The sequence below is a fragment of the Drosophila erecta genome, unplaced genomic scaffold, assembly GCF_003286155.1.
Source record: "Drosophila erecta strain 14021-0224.00,06,07 unplaced genomic scaffold, DereRS2 tig00000126-arrow-pilon, whole genome shotgun sequence".
In the NCBI taxonomy this organism is placed as follows: Eukaryota; Metazoa; Arthropoda; class Insecta; order Diptera; family Drosophilidae; genus Drosophila; species Drosophila erecta.
The window spans coordinates 1,122,591-1,138,928 of NW_020825209.1; the positions used below are offsets into that span (position 1 = coordinate 1,122,591).

General features: G+C 49.4%; 5 protein-coding genes across 5 annotated transcripts; 2 read left to right on the forward strand and 3 right to left on the reverse strand.

Moving 5' to 3' along the window:
- Positions 1 to 35: 35 nt before the first annotated feature.
- Positions 36 to 2,476, forward strand: LOC6550591 (zinc finger protein 436). The gene is made up of 3 exons (XM_001976713.3): positions 36 to 749; positions 993 to 1,379; positions 1,446 to 2,476. The coding sequence occupies exons 1-3, from the start codon at positions 288 to 290 to the stop codon at positions 2,352 to 2,354; spliced, it is 1,758 nt and encodes a 585-aa protein (XP_001976749.1). The 5' UTR covers positions 36 to 287; the 3' UTR covers positions 2,355 to 2,476.
- A 250-nt stretch (positions 2,477 to 2,726) lies between these two features.
- On the reverse strand, positions 2,727 to 4,634 carry LOC6550768 (mitochondrial import inner membrane translocase subunit TIM50-C). Its single transcript, XM_001976714.3, has 5 exons — positions 4,212 to 4,634; positions 3,961 to 4,153; positions 3,370 to 3,898; positions 3,191 to 3,314; positions 2,727 to 3,121 (listed from the first exon to the last, which is right to left on the reverse strand). The coding sequence occupies exons 1-5, from the start codon at positions 4,441 to 4,443 to the stop codon at positions 2,931 to 2,933; spliced, it is 1,269 nt and encodes a 422-aa protein (XP_001976750.1). The 5' UTR covers positions 4,444 to 4,634; the 3' UTR covers positions 2,727 to 2,930.
- Positions 4,442 to 6,856, forward strand: LOC6550769 (zinc finger protein 568). The gene is made up of 5 exons (XM_026981901.1): positions 4,442 to 4,464; positions 4,589 to 4,688; positions 4,842 to 5,627; positions 5,689 to 5,949; positions 6,014 to 6,856. The coding sequence occupies exons 1-5, from the start codon at positions 4,442 to 4,444 to the stop codon at positions 6,656 to 6,658; spliced, it is 1,815 nt and encodes a 604-aa protein (XP_026837702.1). The 3' UTR covers positions 6,659 to 6,856.
- Positions 6,857 to 6,870: 14 nt separating this feature from the next.
- Positions 6,871 to 11,096, reverse strand: LOC6550770 (protein cramped). Its single transcript, XM_001976716.3, has 7 exons — positions 10,934 to 11,096; positions 10,196 to 10,754; positions 9,792 to 9,995; positions 8,182 to 9,734; positions 7,749 to 8,121; positions 7,536 to 7,687; positions 6,871 to 7,471 (listed from the first exon to the last, which is right to left on the reverse strand). Exons 2-7 carry the CDS (start codon positions 10,725 to 10,727, stop codon positions 7,370 to 7,372), a joined length of 2,916 nt encoding a protein of 971 aa, XP_001976752.1. The 5' UTR covers positions 10,728 to 10,754; positions 10,934 to 11,096; the 3' UTR covers positions 6,871 to 7,369.
- A 342-nt stretch (positions 11,097 to 11,438) lies between these two features.
- On the reverse strand, positions 11,439 to 15,872 carry LOC6550771 (syntaxin-4). Its single transcript, XM_001976717.3, has 8 exons — positions 15,716 to 15,872; positions 15,213 to 15,396; positions 14,326 to 14,559; positions 13,660 to 13,753; positions 13,352 to 13,594; positions 13,180 to 13,253; positions 11,582 to 11,830; positions 11,439 to 11,514 (listed from the first exon to the last, which is right to left on the reverse strand). Exons 2-8 carry the CDS (start codon positions 15,243 to 15,245, stop codon positions 11,443 to 11,445), a joined length of 999 nt encoding a protein of 332 aa, XP_001976753.1. The 5' UTR covers positions 15,246 to 15,396; positions 15,716 to 15,872; the 3' UTR covers positions 11,439 to 11,442.
- Positions 15,873 to 16,338: the final 466 nt, after the last annotated feature.

Here is a 16,338-nt window from a genome sequence, read left to right on the forward strand (position 1 = left end):
ATTAACAGCCGTCGTTTAACAGAGATGTTAGAACTAAACTCGATTAACCGTTCGAGAGAACCGCGTAAGCAATCGATGCCTGCTGCACCGATAGTATCGCATAAACATCTGCCAAAAAACGCATAAAACTTCAATTAAAAAAAAAGAAGCCAAACGTCATAAAAGCGGCAACGACAGCGATCCCAGGCAAGAACGGTGGACAGCGAACACCATACAGCATTCAGCATTCAGCGGACAGTGGACAGTGGGCAGTGGACAGTGGCCAACGGACAGCGGATACGCACAGGATGATGAGTGGCAAGGCGGCCGGGGTGGTGGTCCTCAACTGCCGGACGTGCACGCGTGCCTGCAAGCAGCACAAGCCGCTGCAGGAGGAGATCGAGCTGGGCCCGGAGGGCAGCACCACGCTGGCCAGCATGCTCCACTATTGCGCGGGACTGTCGTTCGAGCCGCAGGACGGCGCCGCCATGCCGCAGCACATCTGCCTCAACTGCCTGCAGCTGCTGGAGCAGGCGTTCAACTTCAAACGCATGGTCATCGACTCGGACGAGCTGCTGCGCCTGGGCCTGGACGAGGCGCACGGGACCAGCCACCACCACCAGAACCAGAACCACAGTCACGGTCACGGTCACAACCAGAGCCAGAATCACAGCCAGAGCCAGCAGCACGACCAGCAACTGCAGGCGGGCGACCACAGCGAGGAGTACGTCATGATCGAGATGCTCAACGAGGAACAGGAGAACGGCACTGTAAGTGATACTCTCGTTCTTGCGATTCCGTCGAGGGTCAGCGATTACTTGCAGCGCGCACCAGGCACTCTTGTAGGCAGACTTGTATTCCTATTGTATTTCCTTGCCAGACATATGATGAAATTGGTATTGAGATTATAGGTATTTGTGATAAAGTAGGGTAGTGCAACTTACCTGCATACCAGGAGAAGCTTCGTTGAGGCTAAACTTTAAGGAACTAACTATAACTTCTATAACCGACAGTTGGATGAACAAGGGGCGGAGGAGGAACGTCACATGCACTCGAGCCCCGAGGAGGAGGAGGAGTTCGTCATCGAGGAAGTGGGCGATCAGGATGACGAGCTGACTGAAGAGGAGCACCAGCAGGCACAGTCGGGCAACCAGGAGGAGCACATCACCATGGAGAGCGTGCACGAGTTTCAGCCGGCCGAAGTCGAGTATGTGACCATCAAGAATGAGTTCGAAACGATCGTCACGGAGGAAGATGAGATCGAGGTGATGGACGATTCCGGCGGTCACGACGAGATACTGGATGGCCAGATGATTGTGATACCCGCAGAAGGAGCCATAGACGAGGTCATCGGCGAGGAGACTCTCGAAATGGAGGAGGATGAGCGCGAAGAGCATCTGGTAAGTGGTCAAGTTATAGTGCATAAGGTGCTATCCTTTCTCATCCTCAATTCCCGCACAACACAGCTGGCCGAGGCGGAGGAGGTCTGCGAGGAGGAGGACTTCCTGGAGGAGTCGCTGGACTCCACGCCGCCAACCGCTGGCGAGGCCCTGCCGCACGTGTGCACCGTGTGCCAGAAGGCGTTCCGCCAGCAGTGCCGACTCAACCAGCACATGCGCTCCCACGTGGACGAGAAGCACTACGAGTGCGAGGAGTGTGGCAAGCGGCTGAAGCATCTACGCAACTACAAGGAGCACATGCTGACCCACACCAATGTCAAGCCGCATCCGTGTAATATCTGCGGACGGTTCTATCGCACCACCTCGAGCTTGGCGGCGCACAAGAGAACTCATGCGGAGGAGAAACCCTACAATTGCGATCAGTGCGGCCGTGGATACACGGCGTACGATCATCTGAGGCGCCACAAGCTCACCCACACGGGGGAGCGGCCCTACGCCTGCGATCTGTGCGACAAGGCGTACTACGATTCGTCCTCGCTGCGCCAGCACAAGATTAGTCACACCGGCGAGAAGGCCTTCACCTGCGAGATCTGCGGCGTGGGACTGTCGCAGAAGTCGGGCTACAAGAAGCATCTGCTGGTCCACACCGGCGCCAAGCCGCACAAGTGTCCCATCTGCGGGCGCGCCTTCACGTTCACCAGTAACCTGAATGCCCACGTACGCCTGCATTCCGGCGAAAAGCCGTTCAAGTGCGAGGTCTGCATGAAGGCCTTCCCCACAAAGAAGCGACTGAATAGCCATTTGCGCGTCCACAACAAGGAGACGCCGGTGATGGCCACTGCCGGTGGCCAGTCAATCGACCACCGTCGACGGGCGGCGGCAGGAGGTGCGGACGGCGGATCAGCATCCAATCTCCACCTGACCGATGTACCTGAGCAGCCGGTGTCCACCTCCAAAGTGGTGGTGGTGCTGTAAGCACCAAGTTGGCACCAAGTTGTGGGTGCGGCTCTACGATGTAAGACCAGCCTAAGACTTGTACATTTAAAATTCGCTAAAACTGTTAGGAAGTATACATAATAAATATAATTTTACACTTATTTTTTACCCATATAAGCAAATTAGTATTTTATGTGCTACACGATAACCACTGATATCCAGGCACCTTGATAAGATAACGCATAGCACCATTGCGTTGAATGCAGCAAGGTGTCCTCCACTTGCGTAATGATAGACATGGGCGTTTTGTTTTTGGTTTCGCGGTTAAGTCGTCTGTTTATAATAATATTATGATTACATTGCCAAACAACAAAAACAAGCAAGTTTAGTTATTTAATAAAACAAAAACATGCGCCTCATCTTCGCCCAAAGGAGCAAATGAAGGAGCGTGCCTTCCCATCCTGCTGCCTACTCCTAACGCTTAGTCGACAAAAAATATGGCCAGTGTGCTGCTGCAGGTTGTTTGTTGCTTGTCCCGATCTCTGAGTGTGCTCCGGGGCAAGGCGGAAGGTTAAGGTATGATTATGGAACGGGGTGTGCGTGGTGGCCAGCCTCCTAACGCCCCAGAATGCTGCGCGACCACTGCTTGACCATGGGCTTGGTCTTCGACTGCTCGATGCGTTCCGCCTCCAGCATTTGTTCAGCCAACTTGCGCTGGTTTTCCCGGAACTGATTGATGGGATCGTCGAACTGGCGATAGTAGTGCAGCACCTCACGCACATCGTCCACGTTGTTCTGCGCAATAACTGTAGGGAGTGCACGGCGCAATGTTTACCCATTAAACTGTAACCAAGTCTCTTGGCGACGAAACTCACTCTTTAGGAAGGCGATGAGGTCCAGCAATTGGCCATCATCGTCATTGCCATGCCAGCGGGGCAAGCCGAATGTGTTGTCCGGATGCATCTTGGTGGCATTCGCATCCCAGTCAACAACTATTACCTAAAATACTCAATTTTCTAGGTGATTGCTAAGCAAATGCGATTCATTGACTTGCCTTCTTCAGGTCGCGATTGAGGTTGTCCAAGTTCTTGACATGATGTCCGTCCACAAAGTGCGTGGCATCCCTGACCAGGCGGTACATAATGTACCCGTTGGGATCAAGGGCGTCCAAAATTGGGAACACGGTCATGCCCTGTTCGGCAGTGAAGACAACAATTTCAAAGTCCTTGGCGCACTCGGCGAGAAAATGATCGACGCCGGGACGCTTCTTGAAGCGCCAGCCAGTCTGGTATGTCCAGTCCGGGTGCACCAGCACGTCCTTCATCTCCAGGACAAGCGTATAGCGCGGCTGCACATACGGCGGCTTGAGCGGATCGGGCAGCAGCTTGGCCCGCGACGGCTCCTGTATCATGCGCTGATAGTAGTGAATGCTCTTCCACATGCGCTGCAGATACTGCTGCACCAGCGGCTTGTGTGTGAACTCGTCCTCGATCGTCTGCCCGTTGGGATCCAGCTCGGGCTTTCCAAACTCGTACACGGCCCACAGTCCGGCAGCAACGCCGCCGCCTCCAAAGATTGCGAAACTGCAGCAAGAGCAGCGTTATACGATTGGTATTCTCACGCATTGTGCTGCAAGAGAGCTTACCCCAGCTTCATGCGCTTCCAGGCGCGCTCGTTCTCCTTAGCCTCCTCCTCCTCGCGCTTCTGGCGCTCCTGCTCGGCGTTGGTGTCCACCTCTGGCGAGGTCTGGGGAAAGAGCTTGGCCAGCAGCGGGGCATTCGAGACGGGAGACGGGGCCGCCGCGGTGGCACCAGTGGCTCCTTCAGCTGCTTCCTGCTCTGCAAAACGGATTGGATTGTATTGGATGGGATTAGGACTCCTGCGCGAATTACTTACTGGCAGTGCTGCTGTGGCGGCGCGCAGTGTGCAGGATGGGGCAGAGGGCCGGTGGAGCTGCCGACGGCAGCGGTGTGCCAGTGGACAGTCGGTGGTGTTGGCTGTGGTGGTGGTTGTGGTGGTTATGGTGATTACCCAATGCGCGGTGCTGGTGGAATCGGGTGAGAACGCGCGGCGTGGTCAGGCCGCGCAACAACTGGAGGACGGTGGCCGGTGCCATGCTCATGCTCATGTTTCCCTTCCCTTCCCGAATGTGAGTTATAGCGCCGTTCACGAGTACTGCTCGGCTAGCAGCGATTTTTTTCCTATAACAAAATTTTCAACAAAAATTTCAACTTCGCACCGGCACTGCGCTGGCGTTAGGGATTTTGCTTTAGCCACTGCCAGTCGACACCAGGCGTTAGCACATTTAGCACGTGGCTCTCGGCAGCTGTGGATCAGCTGTTTTCAAGTCAGATCTGTCGGGATTTTGCAGATGTACCTCCCCATGTTGCGCCTGTCCACTAGCTATGCACGCTTTTAGGTTTATCTTAAATTAAAAAAGAAACCGAAATAAGAGCCTCTAGTCGCGCACCCCTATTTAGTGACGCACAACACTGGGGCAATTTTCAAGCTTCTGTGTCTGGCTAGCTGTTGTCAGTGCCATCACTAACGGCTCAGCTGGCCCTTCGCATCACTGTCGAGGACGCTAGAATTAGTTATTTACAAAAGTTTGTTATTTATCGGAAAGGCCAACGCAGGACCAGCATGTCGCCGCCGGACGCTTTGTGCCGCGTCTGCCACACTGCCTCGGCCCGCTGCCTGCCGCTGTTCCAGCCGCTCAGCAACCCTGTTGCCGGAAAACTAGCGACTTTGGCCAACATTCTGAGCTACTGCAGCGGCCTGGAGATCATCGAGTCGGAGCTCTTCCTGCCCCACCACATCTGCCCGGGCTGCGTGGCCAAGCTGCGGCTCTCGCTGGAGTTCAAGCGCAGTGTCCACCGCATGGACAGAATTCTGCGGCAGAGTCATGCGGACTTTTGCCGCAGCAAGAGGATCAATGCGTTGAATACTCGGCACAGGCTGTCGCCTGAGATTCCGGAGGACTTTGTACTTGTGCTGGACGACCGGCAAGCGGCTGAATATGCTGAGGATCAGCTGGTCGTGGAGTCGGATGAGGAGGAGATGAGGAGCCGGCTGGAGGGGCCCAGTGTGCAGAAGGAGAGACCAGCCCATGAACTGGAACGGCAGGAAGAGTTGCCAGAGGAGCAGCATAGTCGCGCAATTGAAGAGATCTACTTGGATGCCAAGGCAGGTGAGGATCTGTACGAGGTGGTCGACGATCCGGAGCAACGTCTAGTGGAAGCCGCACAGCAAAGCGAACCTTTGGCCACTAAGAGCAGGCCAAGGAAATCCAAACCAGCGCTGCAATGTCCCGTGAGTTGTCTCACTGAGTTATGAGTAATGTAATCCCAAAATAGCATACCATATTCGGCAGATTTGCGGCAAAGAACTGAGCAGCAAAAGGACCTTTCAGTGCCATATGACGCAACATGGCCAGCACCACATTCGCGGAGAAGACCAAGTCCACAGCACGGAGGAATCGCTTCAAATTGAGCCCGTTCTGCAGGCCAAGGCTGGCGAGGATCTGTACGAGATTGTGGAGAATGCAGAGCAACCAGGCGCCAACCAGGCGCCAAAACCTTTGGCCCGCCGGATCCGACACTGGAAACCTCTCAATCCCTCCCTGCAGTGTCAAGTAAGCTGTTCCTCCATCGCGCAAACGATGCCAATGCGAAGATCTCAAACCCTGTGTTCCCTAGATCTGCGGCAAGCAACTGAGCACCAGCAACTCGTTCAAGTACCACATGCAGCTACATGGCACGGCCACGCCTTACGTTTGCAAGATCTGCGGGGAGTCGTTTAAGACCCGAAACGCCCACGACGGTCATGTCACGCTGCACGATCTAAACAATCCGAATAGGTGCCCCACCTGCTTCAAGGTGTACCGGCAGGCGTCCTCGCTGCGCACACACCTGCTAATCCACAGCGGCATCAAGCCATTCGAGTGCAGCATCTGCGGCAAGCGGCTGACCCAAAAGTCGGGCTACAAGAAGCACATGCTCACGCACACGGGCGAGAAGCCGCATGGCTGCGACGTCTGCGGCCGCAGCTTTCGCTACTCGAGCAACCTGATCGCCCACAAGCGGTGCCACAGCCAGGAGAAGCCACACCACTGCCAGGTGTGCCAGAAGCGCAGCTTCGGCAGCAGGTCCGAGCTCAACCGCCACATGCTCGTCCACAGCAGCGAGCGGCCGTTCGGCTGTGCGCAGTGCGGCAAGTCCTTCAAGCGCCAGATCTCCCTCGGCATCCACCTGCAGACGCACCAGGCGGGCAGGCAGCGCAAGAGGAGCGACCCCAAAGCGGATGTCCTGCTAGAGCGGCGGGACCAGCAGGAAGAGGCCTGAGTGTGGATCTCCAGCCCAAGCTGCTATCGGTTACATTAATCACAGGAGCACAGGAGTTGGCTTAGTTTTAGTTTACTTTTGCTTTTATTTTCGGTACGTTCCTTTGCATGATAACAAGTTCTAAGTGTTACTATTGTTACATACGCCCTAGGATAAAATTTGTTGTTTTCCCACCCCAAAATATATGGTCAACAAACATTTCGACGCTTTTGACGGGTTCTTTTGATTTAATGTGAGCTTTAGTTTATCAGGTGGAGAATCTCTATACATATGGAAGTTTCGCTTGGGATTCTTTGTTTTTTGTTGCTTTTTGGGGGAGCGAATCGAACTTAGGCGCTAGAAACCAATTAGAGTAGTGCGGAACGAGTGTGCGAGCGGGTAACAAACAAAGGGGCTGAGAATTAAAAATGTGGGAGTTTCGCGTTCGGCCGCGTGATACATAGAGTTAATGTATAAATAAATATATATATATATATGTTCAGACAATGTGAGTGCTTGCTAATACTTGGCATACATAAAATGAGTATAGATCACAAAAAAGTCGCGTAAAAACATAAATGTTAGTGGGTAGAACGTGCGGTATGAATAATATCATTGAGATATGAGGCTTGGAGGCACACGTGGCTTTCCGCCTGAACAATCCGCATCCATCATCCTTTGCGCTCTTCTCCTCAGGCTACGGATTCGGGTACAAAAACATGGAGGCCACTGCTAATCCTTCTCCTGCTGCTGCAGCAGAGCGGCGATTTCCTGGAACTTGTGCCGAAAGTCCACGCTGCTCTCGCTGATCACCGACATGCTCGACGACGGGTCCTACGGATGGTTGGATGTTGCAAGTGAATGCCACGAATGCGGAGGATGTATGAGGCGGGCTTACCAGTATATCCCTGGTGGCATCTATCTCATCCAGATGCCCCAGCAGCGATGTCAACGAGAAATCATTGATATTGTCCTCCAGCCAGCGTGCATTGGATGTGGAGTCCCTGAGCAAGTGCATCGGACTTACGCTGCCATGGAAGAAGTTTTGAGCTGCCAGGGAAAAGGGAAATTAGTTTTATGAGAACCGCAAACGGACTGTGGAGGTTCTTACATGTACTCTCGTCTTGGACCGCCTCGGTCAGGGAACTGCTGACGCCAGTCGTGCTGGTGGCCACACAAATGTCCAGATTGGGCATGTCCCGCGCGCTGACCTGCGTGGCTTCGTCGTTGAGGAACTCCAACGCCCGCTGATCCTCTGGCCGTTGATCCTGCGAAGCCACCGTCGCACTCATTCTGGAATCTGGCTTGGATCCGGAGGAGCTGATGCCACTGGAACTGGTGCCATCCAGGCGATCGATCGGTTCGAAAAGGCCGCTGTGCAGTTGGCGCACACTCAACAGATCGTACGGACGACCGCCAATGGATGTGGGGGGCAGGAGACGGCGCTGCACGAGCACCTGGCGGCTGATCTTTTGCCGTGTGAGCTGAAACACGAAATGCATTCACTTGGAATCGAAGCTACGCCCATGACAAAGACCACTTACCGCTGAGAGCTGCCGCACAGGATCGATGTTGGATATGGGCCGCCTCACCGGCAGCATGGGCGTGCGAAAGTTGCCCTCCACCACGGTTGCCGTCGCCTCGGCCAGCTGCTGCGCCTTGGTCATCAGGTCCCGCTTGCGATCGCATGTGTGGCCGCAGTTGCACTGGCGCTTGCGCACGCGCTCGCTGAGATTGGCCACGAGCAACAGGTGCTTCAGCTTGTTGCTCACCGACGCTGTGGTGACGGCCTTGACGCGTTCCACGCTATCACAGTCGTTGGGATTGTAGGGCAGCGAAGTGCTCGCATTGCTGTTGGAAGCGCAGCTGGAAGATGCGCTTGTTTGGTTGGCGTTGATGGAAGAAGTGCCGGTTTGGGTGGCCACCGACGATGAGCTTGGCGCTACAGTGTTGATCGATAGTATGCTGGGTGCCACCATGGCACTTGAACCGTCCACCTCACACCAATAATACTCCAGCTCCAGCTTGGAGTCCTGGCCAAAGACCACGTACAAATCGCCGATGGTTATATCCGCTGCATTTGCCTGCGTCCAGCCCTTGCGGATTCGCTTGAGGATATCGTCGCTGAGCAGGGGCTTAAAGTTTCGAGCCTGTGCCGCGGCCGCCGCTTCCTTAGCTTCTTTGCGTTTGGAGCGGGCAACCGGAGGAGCTGCCGACGAACCAGATATGGGAGTGGAAGGAGCAGGAGCGGCAGCACAGGAGGTTTGTAGCAGAGATGCCATCGCCATTGGGTGCGATAGATCAGCGGTGGCTGGATCGGCCTGTAGTATAGGATCAGCGGAAGATTCAAGCGCAACAGCAACAATTGTAGTATCACCAGGGGTCGGAAGAGCTGGCACAGTGGCATCTTGCGGATGCGGCGTCGCCTCCAGTATGTCGCCCAGAAACTCATGAATCTCATCGCCCAGCTCGTCACCGCTGCTATTCTCCATCTTCATCAGGTTACCCTCCAACAGGGGTCCATCGTCCAAGCTCTTTTCCAGCGGCGGACTGGCATCCGATTTGGGTTTCTTGGTCTCCGGCGAACGCTTCTCGGAGCCGCTTTCCGTGCGCGGTCTCTTGCTGGCCGCCACCGACATGCCGGCCATGTTGGCCAAGGTCTCGCTGCGCACTTTGAAGCCCATGCGCTCCTCGTATGCCGTCAGGCATATGTTAATGCTGCTTAAGTAGGCGGTGATACTGAGCAAAGGTCGGTGGATGGCCACTCCGGGCCGCGGCTGGAAGCACATGGAGGGATCTAGCGACGACACTGCCGGCTGCAATGGTTCCGTTTCATTGTTATTGTTGTTGTTGTTGGATGTAGTGGATGCCAGGCTGCTGGGAAAGTAGGCATTCTTCTCCTCGTGCAAACGCTGATTGGCGCTGCGCCATTTGTACTCGAACGTCTTGATGAAACTGATGAGTTTCTTATGCAACGGCACTATAATCCTGCCGCGTGGATTCTGGGCCAGGGACTGCACCCGACCAAATGCCTCCATATTGGCGGGAGTCACCACCACCTCCACCTTGCTGGGCAGCCGGATATCCTCCAGGGAGTCTGTCAGTGTGGGTCAAGCATTATTTTGGCACGCATGCTGCATGAATGGAAACTCACCATCCAATTGATTTAGCCGCCGGAGCGCTTTGCATGATGGCGTCTTGATGCGGATGTTCTTGCCCTTGCAGCGCACGGTGATCTGGCCCTGGTACACCAGTTGCTTCAGCTTCATGAAGTGCTTCTCCGTGAGGAACTGCAGCTTGCGCCGCATCTCGCCGTAGTTAATCAGCGTGTACAACTCCTGGGCGGGCTTTTTCAGCTCTAAAACGATTGATTGACATTATAAGTACTCATCTAGAATTTCAAACTGTACAAACTCAAGGCCATAGGCTAGTTGAATTCTAGGAATCAGCGATTCACAGAAATTCAATGCAAGCACAACATTTTTGGCGCTCAAATGAAACCAAAAACAGCTATCTGTGGCAGACTAGTGGCCCTATTTATGCGATTTTTCTTCTTACCATCCGAGAAGCGCACATATTTGCAGATCTTGTGATAGGTCTGGTAGTAGTGCTGGCGTACTTGGTCCTTGGTCTTGAAACTATAGTCGCTGTTGGCATTGCGTCGCTTCAGTTTGGCGTTGATGCAATTGGCCACCGCCTCGAAGTCCTTGCCAAACTCGTTGAGGGCGTCGAAGAAGCAGTTGCGCTCGACATTCGTCCAGGTGGTCTTCCCGCTGCCCGTTTTCAACTGGCTGGGCGTCTTTTGGGCGGCCTTCTCGTCCTTTTTGTTCAGTTCCCTTTCGTTGGGTGGCGGGGTCATTGGTCGCGTTTGGTCCTGCTTCATCTTCTGGATGACGCGGGCACTGGCCCGTGTACCCGGACAATTGTGCATGGTCACCGAGCCGAGGAGCTCCTCCTCGGGCAGCTTAGCTATTAAGTGCACAACTGCTGCTCCTCCTCCCTTGCCATTTGCTAGCGGCGGCTCCTCGCTGGACACGGATGACGGTGGAGGCGGCGGCGGCGGCGGTGGCTGCTTGCACAGTTCCTCCATGTTGGCCAATCCACATCCGCTTGTCTCCTGGACGGGATTAACAATGACAATAACAATTAAACTGCGTAGTCTTCCGGGAAAAGTGGGGAAAAATGGCGCCGGACTGTCGAATTGCTTGTTGTTGTCGCCGAGCCGCGAGCCCTGGGTGCTCAACTACCGGCCAGAAGTAATCGCAGAGCCTTTTCGCAGCTCCGACATGCACTCACCTAAAAATCAGACATGGAATATCGGTGCTAAACGACTATATAAAAAAATTATTAACGAGACGCCAGGGATGTTGATGTTGGCCAACAGTGTGCTATCAACAGTGGAATGTGTGCTGTTAGGCGCAAAGTGGTTGCTGTTAAGTTGTTTTGTTTACCCACAGTGATGCCCGCCAGGCTGTTTTCCAGCCGGCAATGGCTAGTTCTACCTGCAGCTTTCGTTTCTTGGCTGTTTTCCAGCTAAATGAGTACGTTTTGTACTGGCCGTTTTTTAAATTACATTCTGTAAATTTAATAAAAACTCCAAATATAAGTAGGCTAAAATAACCACATGAAACAGCCAACTAATAATTTATAAAGTGTATTGGTAGTAAAGTTTTTGATAGCGCATGAGCACATTCCTTGATTTCGCTTACCTGTTGATCAATTGCAAACTCTTGTGGTTTTAAAGTTTATTTTGCTTAAATGTAAATCTTAAAAATATTCCAAAAAAAAAAAGTGTTGCACGTGCATCACAAATAAATACCAACAAGGAGTAATACTAACAAAACGGCAGCAAGTATCGCAATGAGCATTATCTTTTTCTGCAAATAGAGGGAAAAATCGCTTAGAACCGAATTCTTTCCGGGATTCGCTGGAAATTCTGCCCACCTTGCGCGCCTTCTTTTGGTGCTGCTCCGCCTGGTCCAGCTCGTCGGCACCCTTGTCCACGTAGAGCGTGGCCTGCTGCGCGTGGAACTCCACCCGCTGGATCACCTCGCTCTGCTCCATCACCAAGGTCTGGATGCGCATGAACAGGGCGTGGACCTCTTCGATGGACTTCTCCAGGCGGCGCAGCTCGTTGAATCGCTCCATCATTTCGCGCAGTGTCTGCCGCTCCTTCTCCGTCTCTTGCAGAAACTAAAAATCCAAAATTATTCATTAGCTCATATTAATGGGAATCCTATGCAATAATAAACTTTTAATATTTATATTGCACTCGCAATAACAACACTTTTGATCTGTTTTTGAAATAGCAACATTATGTTTAATCGACAGAGAATGTTAAAATGCAGCGAGTAAAAGTTCATCTAACATTGATTTTCCGTTAGTCCTTGATCGTTTTCTCTGCATGTCTTCCTCTTCCAGTTTTCGCCGCGAGCATCGTGCACGTGTTTTTTAATTGCGCGCCGCGAAACGAAGTTGCTTGTATTTAGTATTGCGTAGATCGTTAAAAGGGTTATTAATTGGATAAAAGTGATTACCGGCATTGAGATACGAAGCGTTTGGACGTTTTCCTTCCTAAATTCGCGTTAATTTTGCATTTTTATTCGCGCGCGAAATATGTTTGTATGTATGGAATCTGCATGCTAACATTCATATTTACATATGCTTGTATGTTAGTGTGTGTGCTACTCCAAATTATCTTCAACTTGATATTTTTTTATGGTGAAATATGTTTGAAAATACACATATTCTATATATGTAGCCTTGTATGTATAGCATACCTATACACATAATTTAATTTTAATCAATGTAATAATCTGTATTACAGAAAATAATGCTTTTAATTACATTCCTCATGAATTAACAGAGGATGTTAAGCCAACAGCGGGTAACAGAGAGTGCATATATATGTATGTATGTAAGCTTTACCGTTAGTCCTTGATCGTTCTCTGTTCCAGCTTCCTCTTTTCCCTCTTTTTCGCGATCATCGATAAACGCACGTGTTTTTAAACTGCGCGGCGCAAAATTAAGTTTGTTGAATTTAGCATTGTTTAAAAAGTGAAAAGTGTTACTAATTCGCTAAAAGTGTTTACCGGCATTGTGAAGCGAAGCGTTCAGCAGTTTCTCTCCCAAATTTTTTTTTTTTTTTCTGTTATGTGTTCACATCCCTCAATTTGTTTTAATACTTTTTTTTCTGTGTAAAGTTATGCTAAAATAAATATGAAAATAATCCTCTCGCAAATCGAAGACGTGATTAAGTCAACCTAATGTACACATATAAACCCGAGGTGAGTTGCGATCTGCTAAGTTATTTGTATAATATGTATTTAATTGGTAAGCCTCTTAATATCATTTAAATGACATACGTATTAAAAATTTATGTACATATATGCGTATTCACATTTACATCGTACGTATGTATGAATGTATGAAACCTCTATATTATCGGCAGGATTCTCAATACGGGCATTTCAATATTCCCATTGATAAGGAATAATACCACACAAAAGACTTCATTGTTTGTATCAATATTATATACTCACATTATCCACAAAGAGTTTGGTTGTCTTGTTCTCGATGAGTAACTCGATTTCTTGTTCGCTGGCTTCAGAATTAACTGAAAAGTAAATGGTAATGAAATTCTTGAAGAAATTAATTAAATAGTTGAGAAGTATTTCATCAGACTTGTCCAATTATTTTTTTTATCGCACTTACTGATTTTTGTATGCAGTCTCAGATTTTTTTTGACCTTGGTCTCGTAGTTCTGCAGGAATAGCTCGTTTTTGTGCCAGAGGTTGATGAATGTCTGGTGGAGTCCATAGAAAAGGGTTCTTTTCATCCTTGCCTCCAAACTGTAATCGTTTTCCGCCGGCAGATTCGCCTTGAAGTCGTTGAATCGCGTCATTAGCTGATTGCCCAGCCTCAGGTTTTTGTTGTGCAGCTCATCCATCTCGTTCTCTGCAAATTTTGGATTAGACCGTGCTGCAGTCGAAGTATTCACAACTGTAGGTTCAATTTCTCACCGTTGAAAGTTCGCAGATTGATGGTTTGGGCAATGCGGTTCATCGCCTCCAAATTGGCGGCTATGTGTGCGAGTTGTTGGCGAATCTCCGTGTACTAAAAAGGATACCGTACAATATCTATTAAAATTGTATATTTCACTTTCATTGCATACTACAAAAAATCTTAGAAGGCAGCAGTGCTTGATTTGCTTTTTGTAAGAGTTTCTCAGGTTGTTTACATTGAGACTACTTCCCTTCTCTTCAGCGCTCTCTTAAACAAAAACGTACTTGAAAAACGTACTTAATGAGAAAAGGTTTTTTTTGTGGACTTATCACGAGTTTTCAGGCTACGCCGGCAGCGATTGAGTAATACAGCTGATTCATAAGTGCACACATGCATAGGTGTACCTTAAAAAAATATGGGTTTCCTCTCTCCGGCTCTCTGATCGCTCATTTCCATTGAGGGAAAACGTTTAACTATTGTTTGCTAATTGTAAGCAGATTTTTGTACGTTCTTGCACCGCCAAGTATCTATAACTTTCAAGATATCTAAAAATGTCACTCCTATTCGACATTCAACAAATGCCACTTCTAGCACTATAAAGGTTCTATAAATTACTTATTATTTTCGACATTTAAAAATAGTAAGTATCCTCAAAAAACACATATTTCGATTCTTGAACTCACCGGATTGAGTATGTCGTCCACATTCGATCCATACTGCGACATCTTCGAGCTGGATCGATCCTTGGGTTCGCTGCTGTTGTTATTGTTGCTACTGTGGGAGTTTTGGCTGACGACACTGTAGCTATTATTGTTACCGCCGGTGTTGCTGATGATGAACTCCGTGGTTCCACTGTACACGTTTAAAAGCAGTGAACCGTTCGACGACGAGTTCGACGAGTTCGTGCTCAATGAGCGCTGGAATTAACACAACAAAAATGAACAAAAAACAAAAAAAAATCAAAATAGGTCCATGCGATCCTAACGAGCTGCAGCGAAAAACTGAGAAAAAAACCCAATAGAAACTACCAACTTTGGTTGAGTTTATTTACGTTTGTGTGTTCACAATCTGTCGCGGTGTAAATGAACAATAAAAATTGACTTCAGTACTGAAATTCACTTAGTGCTAAAAGTTTGGTCGGTGGGAATCGCGGGGTTGCCCCGTAAGTGTGATGTGTGGCCACATTTTCGTCGTTATCTCTGGCCGATCTGATAAATGCCATAGAGAACCACCACACCCACTACACCCGCCAAACCCCTTGGCCTCCCAAGTACATATAGTGCCAAAAGCGGGCACAGAAATGTGAGAGATTGGGCCAATTGTAAGGAAGGTGGCAGCAGCACCTTGGTCAGAAAGTGTTGAGACTGGCGGCAAAAAAGTTTGATTACCAGAAGAGTCGATTCATTTTCTTAGCAAATTACCAACAAATGCATTTCAACTTTTGCGGTATATTGTCTTACTTACTTATTCTTATTACAGTTTCAGTGCTGCCAAACCACTGTGCTTCAAACTAATTAGCAGTTACCTCATCCCAACCTCCCAACCACCCACGTTTCCAATATTTTCTTACCTGCAAAAGCTCGGGCAGTCGATCTCTTCCCATTTCTGCAACTTTGACTGCCTTTGCTTCGGATTATTTTGTACCAGTTACTCGACTTTAATTGATTTCCGCGACTCCAAAATGTTCAATTTGTATCCTTTTCAGCGGTTGTCGAGCTTTGTGCTGAGCTTGTTGTTGCCGTTGCCTCCAACAGCTGTTCGCGAATGTGGAAATTAGTTTGAGAGCGCAGAAGAGAGCGAAGTTTGCTATCAACGCTTATCAGCGCGCAAGTTTTTGATAAGAGCCGCCTAAATATTTACCGCCTACCGAAAGGGCGAGGTGGAAATTCAGCAAAAGAGAGACAGAGAGAGATTATCACCTATCACATATACTTATATTATTTGCCATTTGTATGCGGCTCTTTTCTCACTTCCTCGCTCTTTTGTTGCACACACACAGAAAAAAAATGGATTATTGGGCAAACCGCCTTGCAGTGTTTTTATTTCAAAATGTAACATGTATTTTTCCACTACATTTCATTCGATTGAAAATTGAAAATCAATTCCTTTGTCTTCACCGCACCGCATACGTTTTCGAACTAAAAAATCGACGCCGGCACAAAAACGCAGAGCCTCCCAGTGGCGTCGAGATTTCTTTCAATTCAAAAAGATTAAAGACGGCAAACACTCTGGCTACAGTCAGGGCCAAAATAATAGGTTTTTTGAGCAATTATAAGGTCGGCTAATTTCAAGTTCAAATTGGTTACGAAAGTTAGTTATTCAAAAATGTTAAGTTTGTGCAGCAATAGGATTTCGATTTATAGGTATTTACAGGTATTTTATTTCATGAACGCAAGTGTATCTGATACGTTTATGTGCTTTAGCTGGAGAGCGATAAAGATGGAGACTCGTACTACATTATGTGTAGTTAGTAGCGATCTACATTTTTTGTTGTCTCCGAATAAAATGAATAAATCGTCTTTGGCTGGCCACCGAAATGAAAACTGGTTAGGCGGCGGAGAAAAATGTGTTAATTGTTTTTATTATTATTATTACTACTCTGTTGTATGGTAAATACATTTCTACATTGCTCAGCCGTTTTTGTGCCGTTGTTGCGGCACTTTTCACGCTCCATGTCGCTGTTCAATTGAAATAAA

What these genes read in the sequence shown, in the direction of transcription:
- LOC6550591 (XM_001976713.3), top strand. Translation starts at nt 288, where the DNA reads ATGATGAGTGGCAAGGCGGCCGGGGTGGTGGTCCTCAACTGCCGGACG. An exon ending in AGGAACAGGAGAACGGCACT is followed by an intron (nt 750 to 992) that starts GTAAGTGATACT and finishes TATAACCGACAG; the next exon opens with TTGGATGAACAAGGGGCGGA. An exon ending in ATGAGCGCGAAGAGCATCTG is followed by an intron (nt 1,380 to 1,445) that starts GTAAGTGGTCAA and finishes CGCACAACACAG; the next exon opens with CTGGCCGAGGCGGAGGAGGT.
- LOC6550769 (XM_026981901.1), top strand. Translation starts at nt 4,442, where the DNA reads ATGTTTCCCTTCCCTTCCCGAAT. An exon ending in TCTGTCGGGATTTTGCAGAT is followed by an intron (nt 4,689 to 4,841) that starts GTACCTCCCCAT and finishes GTGTCTGGCTAG; the next exon opens with CTGTTGTCAGTGCCATCACT. An exon ending in AACCAGCGCTGCAATGTCCC is followed by an intron (nt 5,628 to 5,688) that starts GTGAGTTGTCTC and finishes CATATTCGGCAG; the next exon opens with ATTTGCGGCAAAGAACTGAG.
- LOC6550768 (XM_001976714.3), bottom strand. Translation starts at nt 4,443, where the DNA reads ATGAGCATGAGCATGGCACCGGCCACCGTCCTCCAGTTGTTGCGCGGC. An exon ending in TCAATCGCGACCTGAAGAAG is followed by an intron (nt 3,315 to 3,369) that starts GCAAGTCAATGA and finishes TGAGTATTTTAG; the next exon opens with GTAATAGTTGTTGACTGGGA. An exon ending in CCTCATCGCCTTCCTAAAGA is followed by an intron (nt 3,122 to 3,190) that starts GTGAGTTTCGTC and finishes CACTCCCTACAG; the next exon opens with TTATTGCGCAGAACAACGTG.
- LOC6550770 (XM_001976716.3), bottom strand. Translation starts at nt 10,727, where the DNA reads ATGGAGGAACTGTGCAAGCAGCCACCGCCGCCGCCGCCGCCTCCACCG. An exon ending in GCGGCTAAATCAATTGGATG is followed by an intron (nt 9,735 to 9,791) that starts GTGAGTTTCCAT and finishes CCACACTGACAG; the next exon opens with ACTCCCTGGAGGATATCCGG. An exon ending in GGTCCAAGACGAGAGTACAT is followed by an intron (nt 7,688 to 7,748) that starts GTAAGAACCTCC and finishes TTTCCCTGGCAG; the next exon opens with CTCAAAACTTCTTCCATGGC.
- LOC6550771 (XM_001976717.3), bottom strand. Translation starts at nt 15,245, where the DNA reads ATGGGAAGAGATCGACTGCCCGAGCTTTTGCAG. An exon ending in GACTGCCCGAGCTTTTGCAG is followed by an intron (nt 14,560 to 15,212) that starts GTAAGAAAATAT and finishes TGTTAATTCCAG; the next exon opens with CGCTCATTGAGCACGAACTC. An exon ending in ACCAAAAGAAGGCGCGCAAG is followed by an intron (nt 11,515 to 11,581) that starts GTGGGCAGAATT and finishes CTCTATTTGCAG; the next exon opens with AAAAAGATAATGCTCATTGC.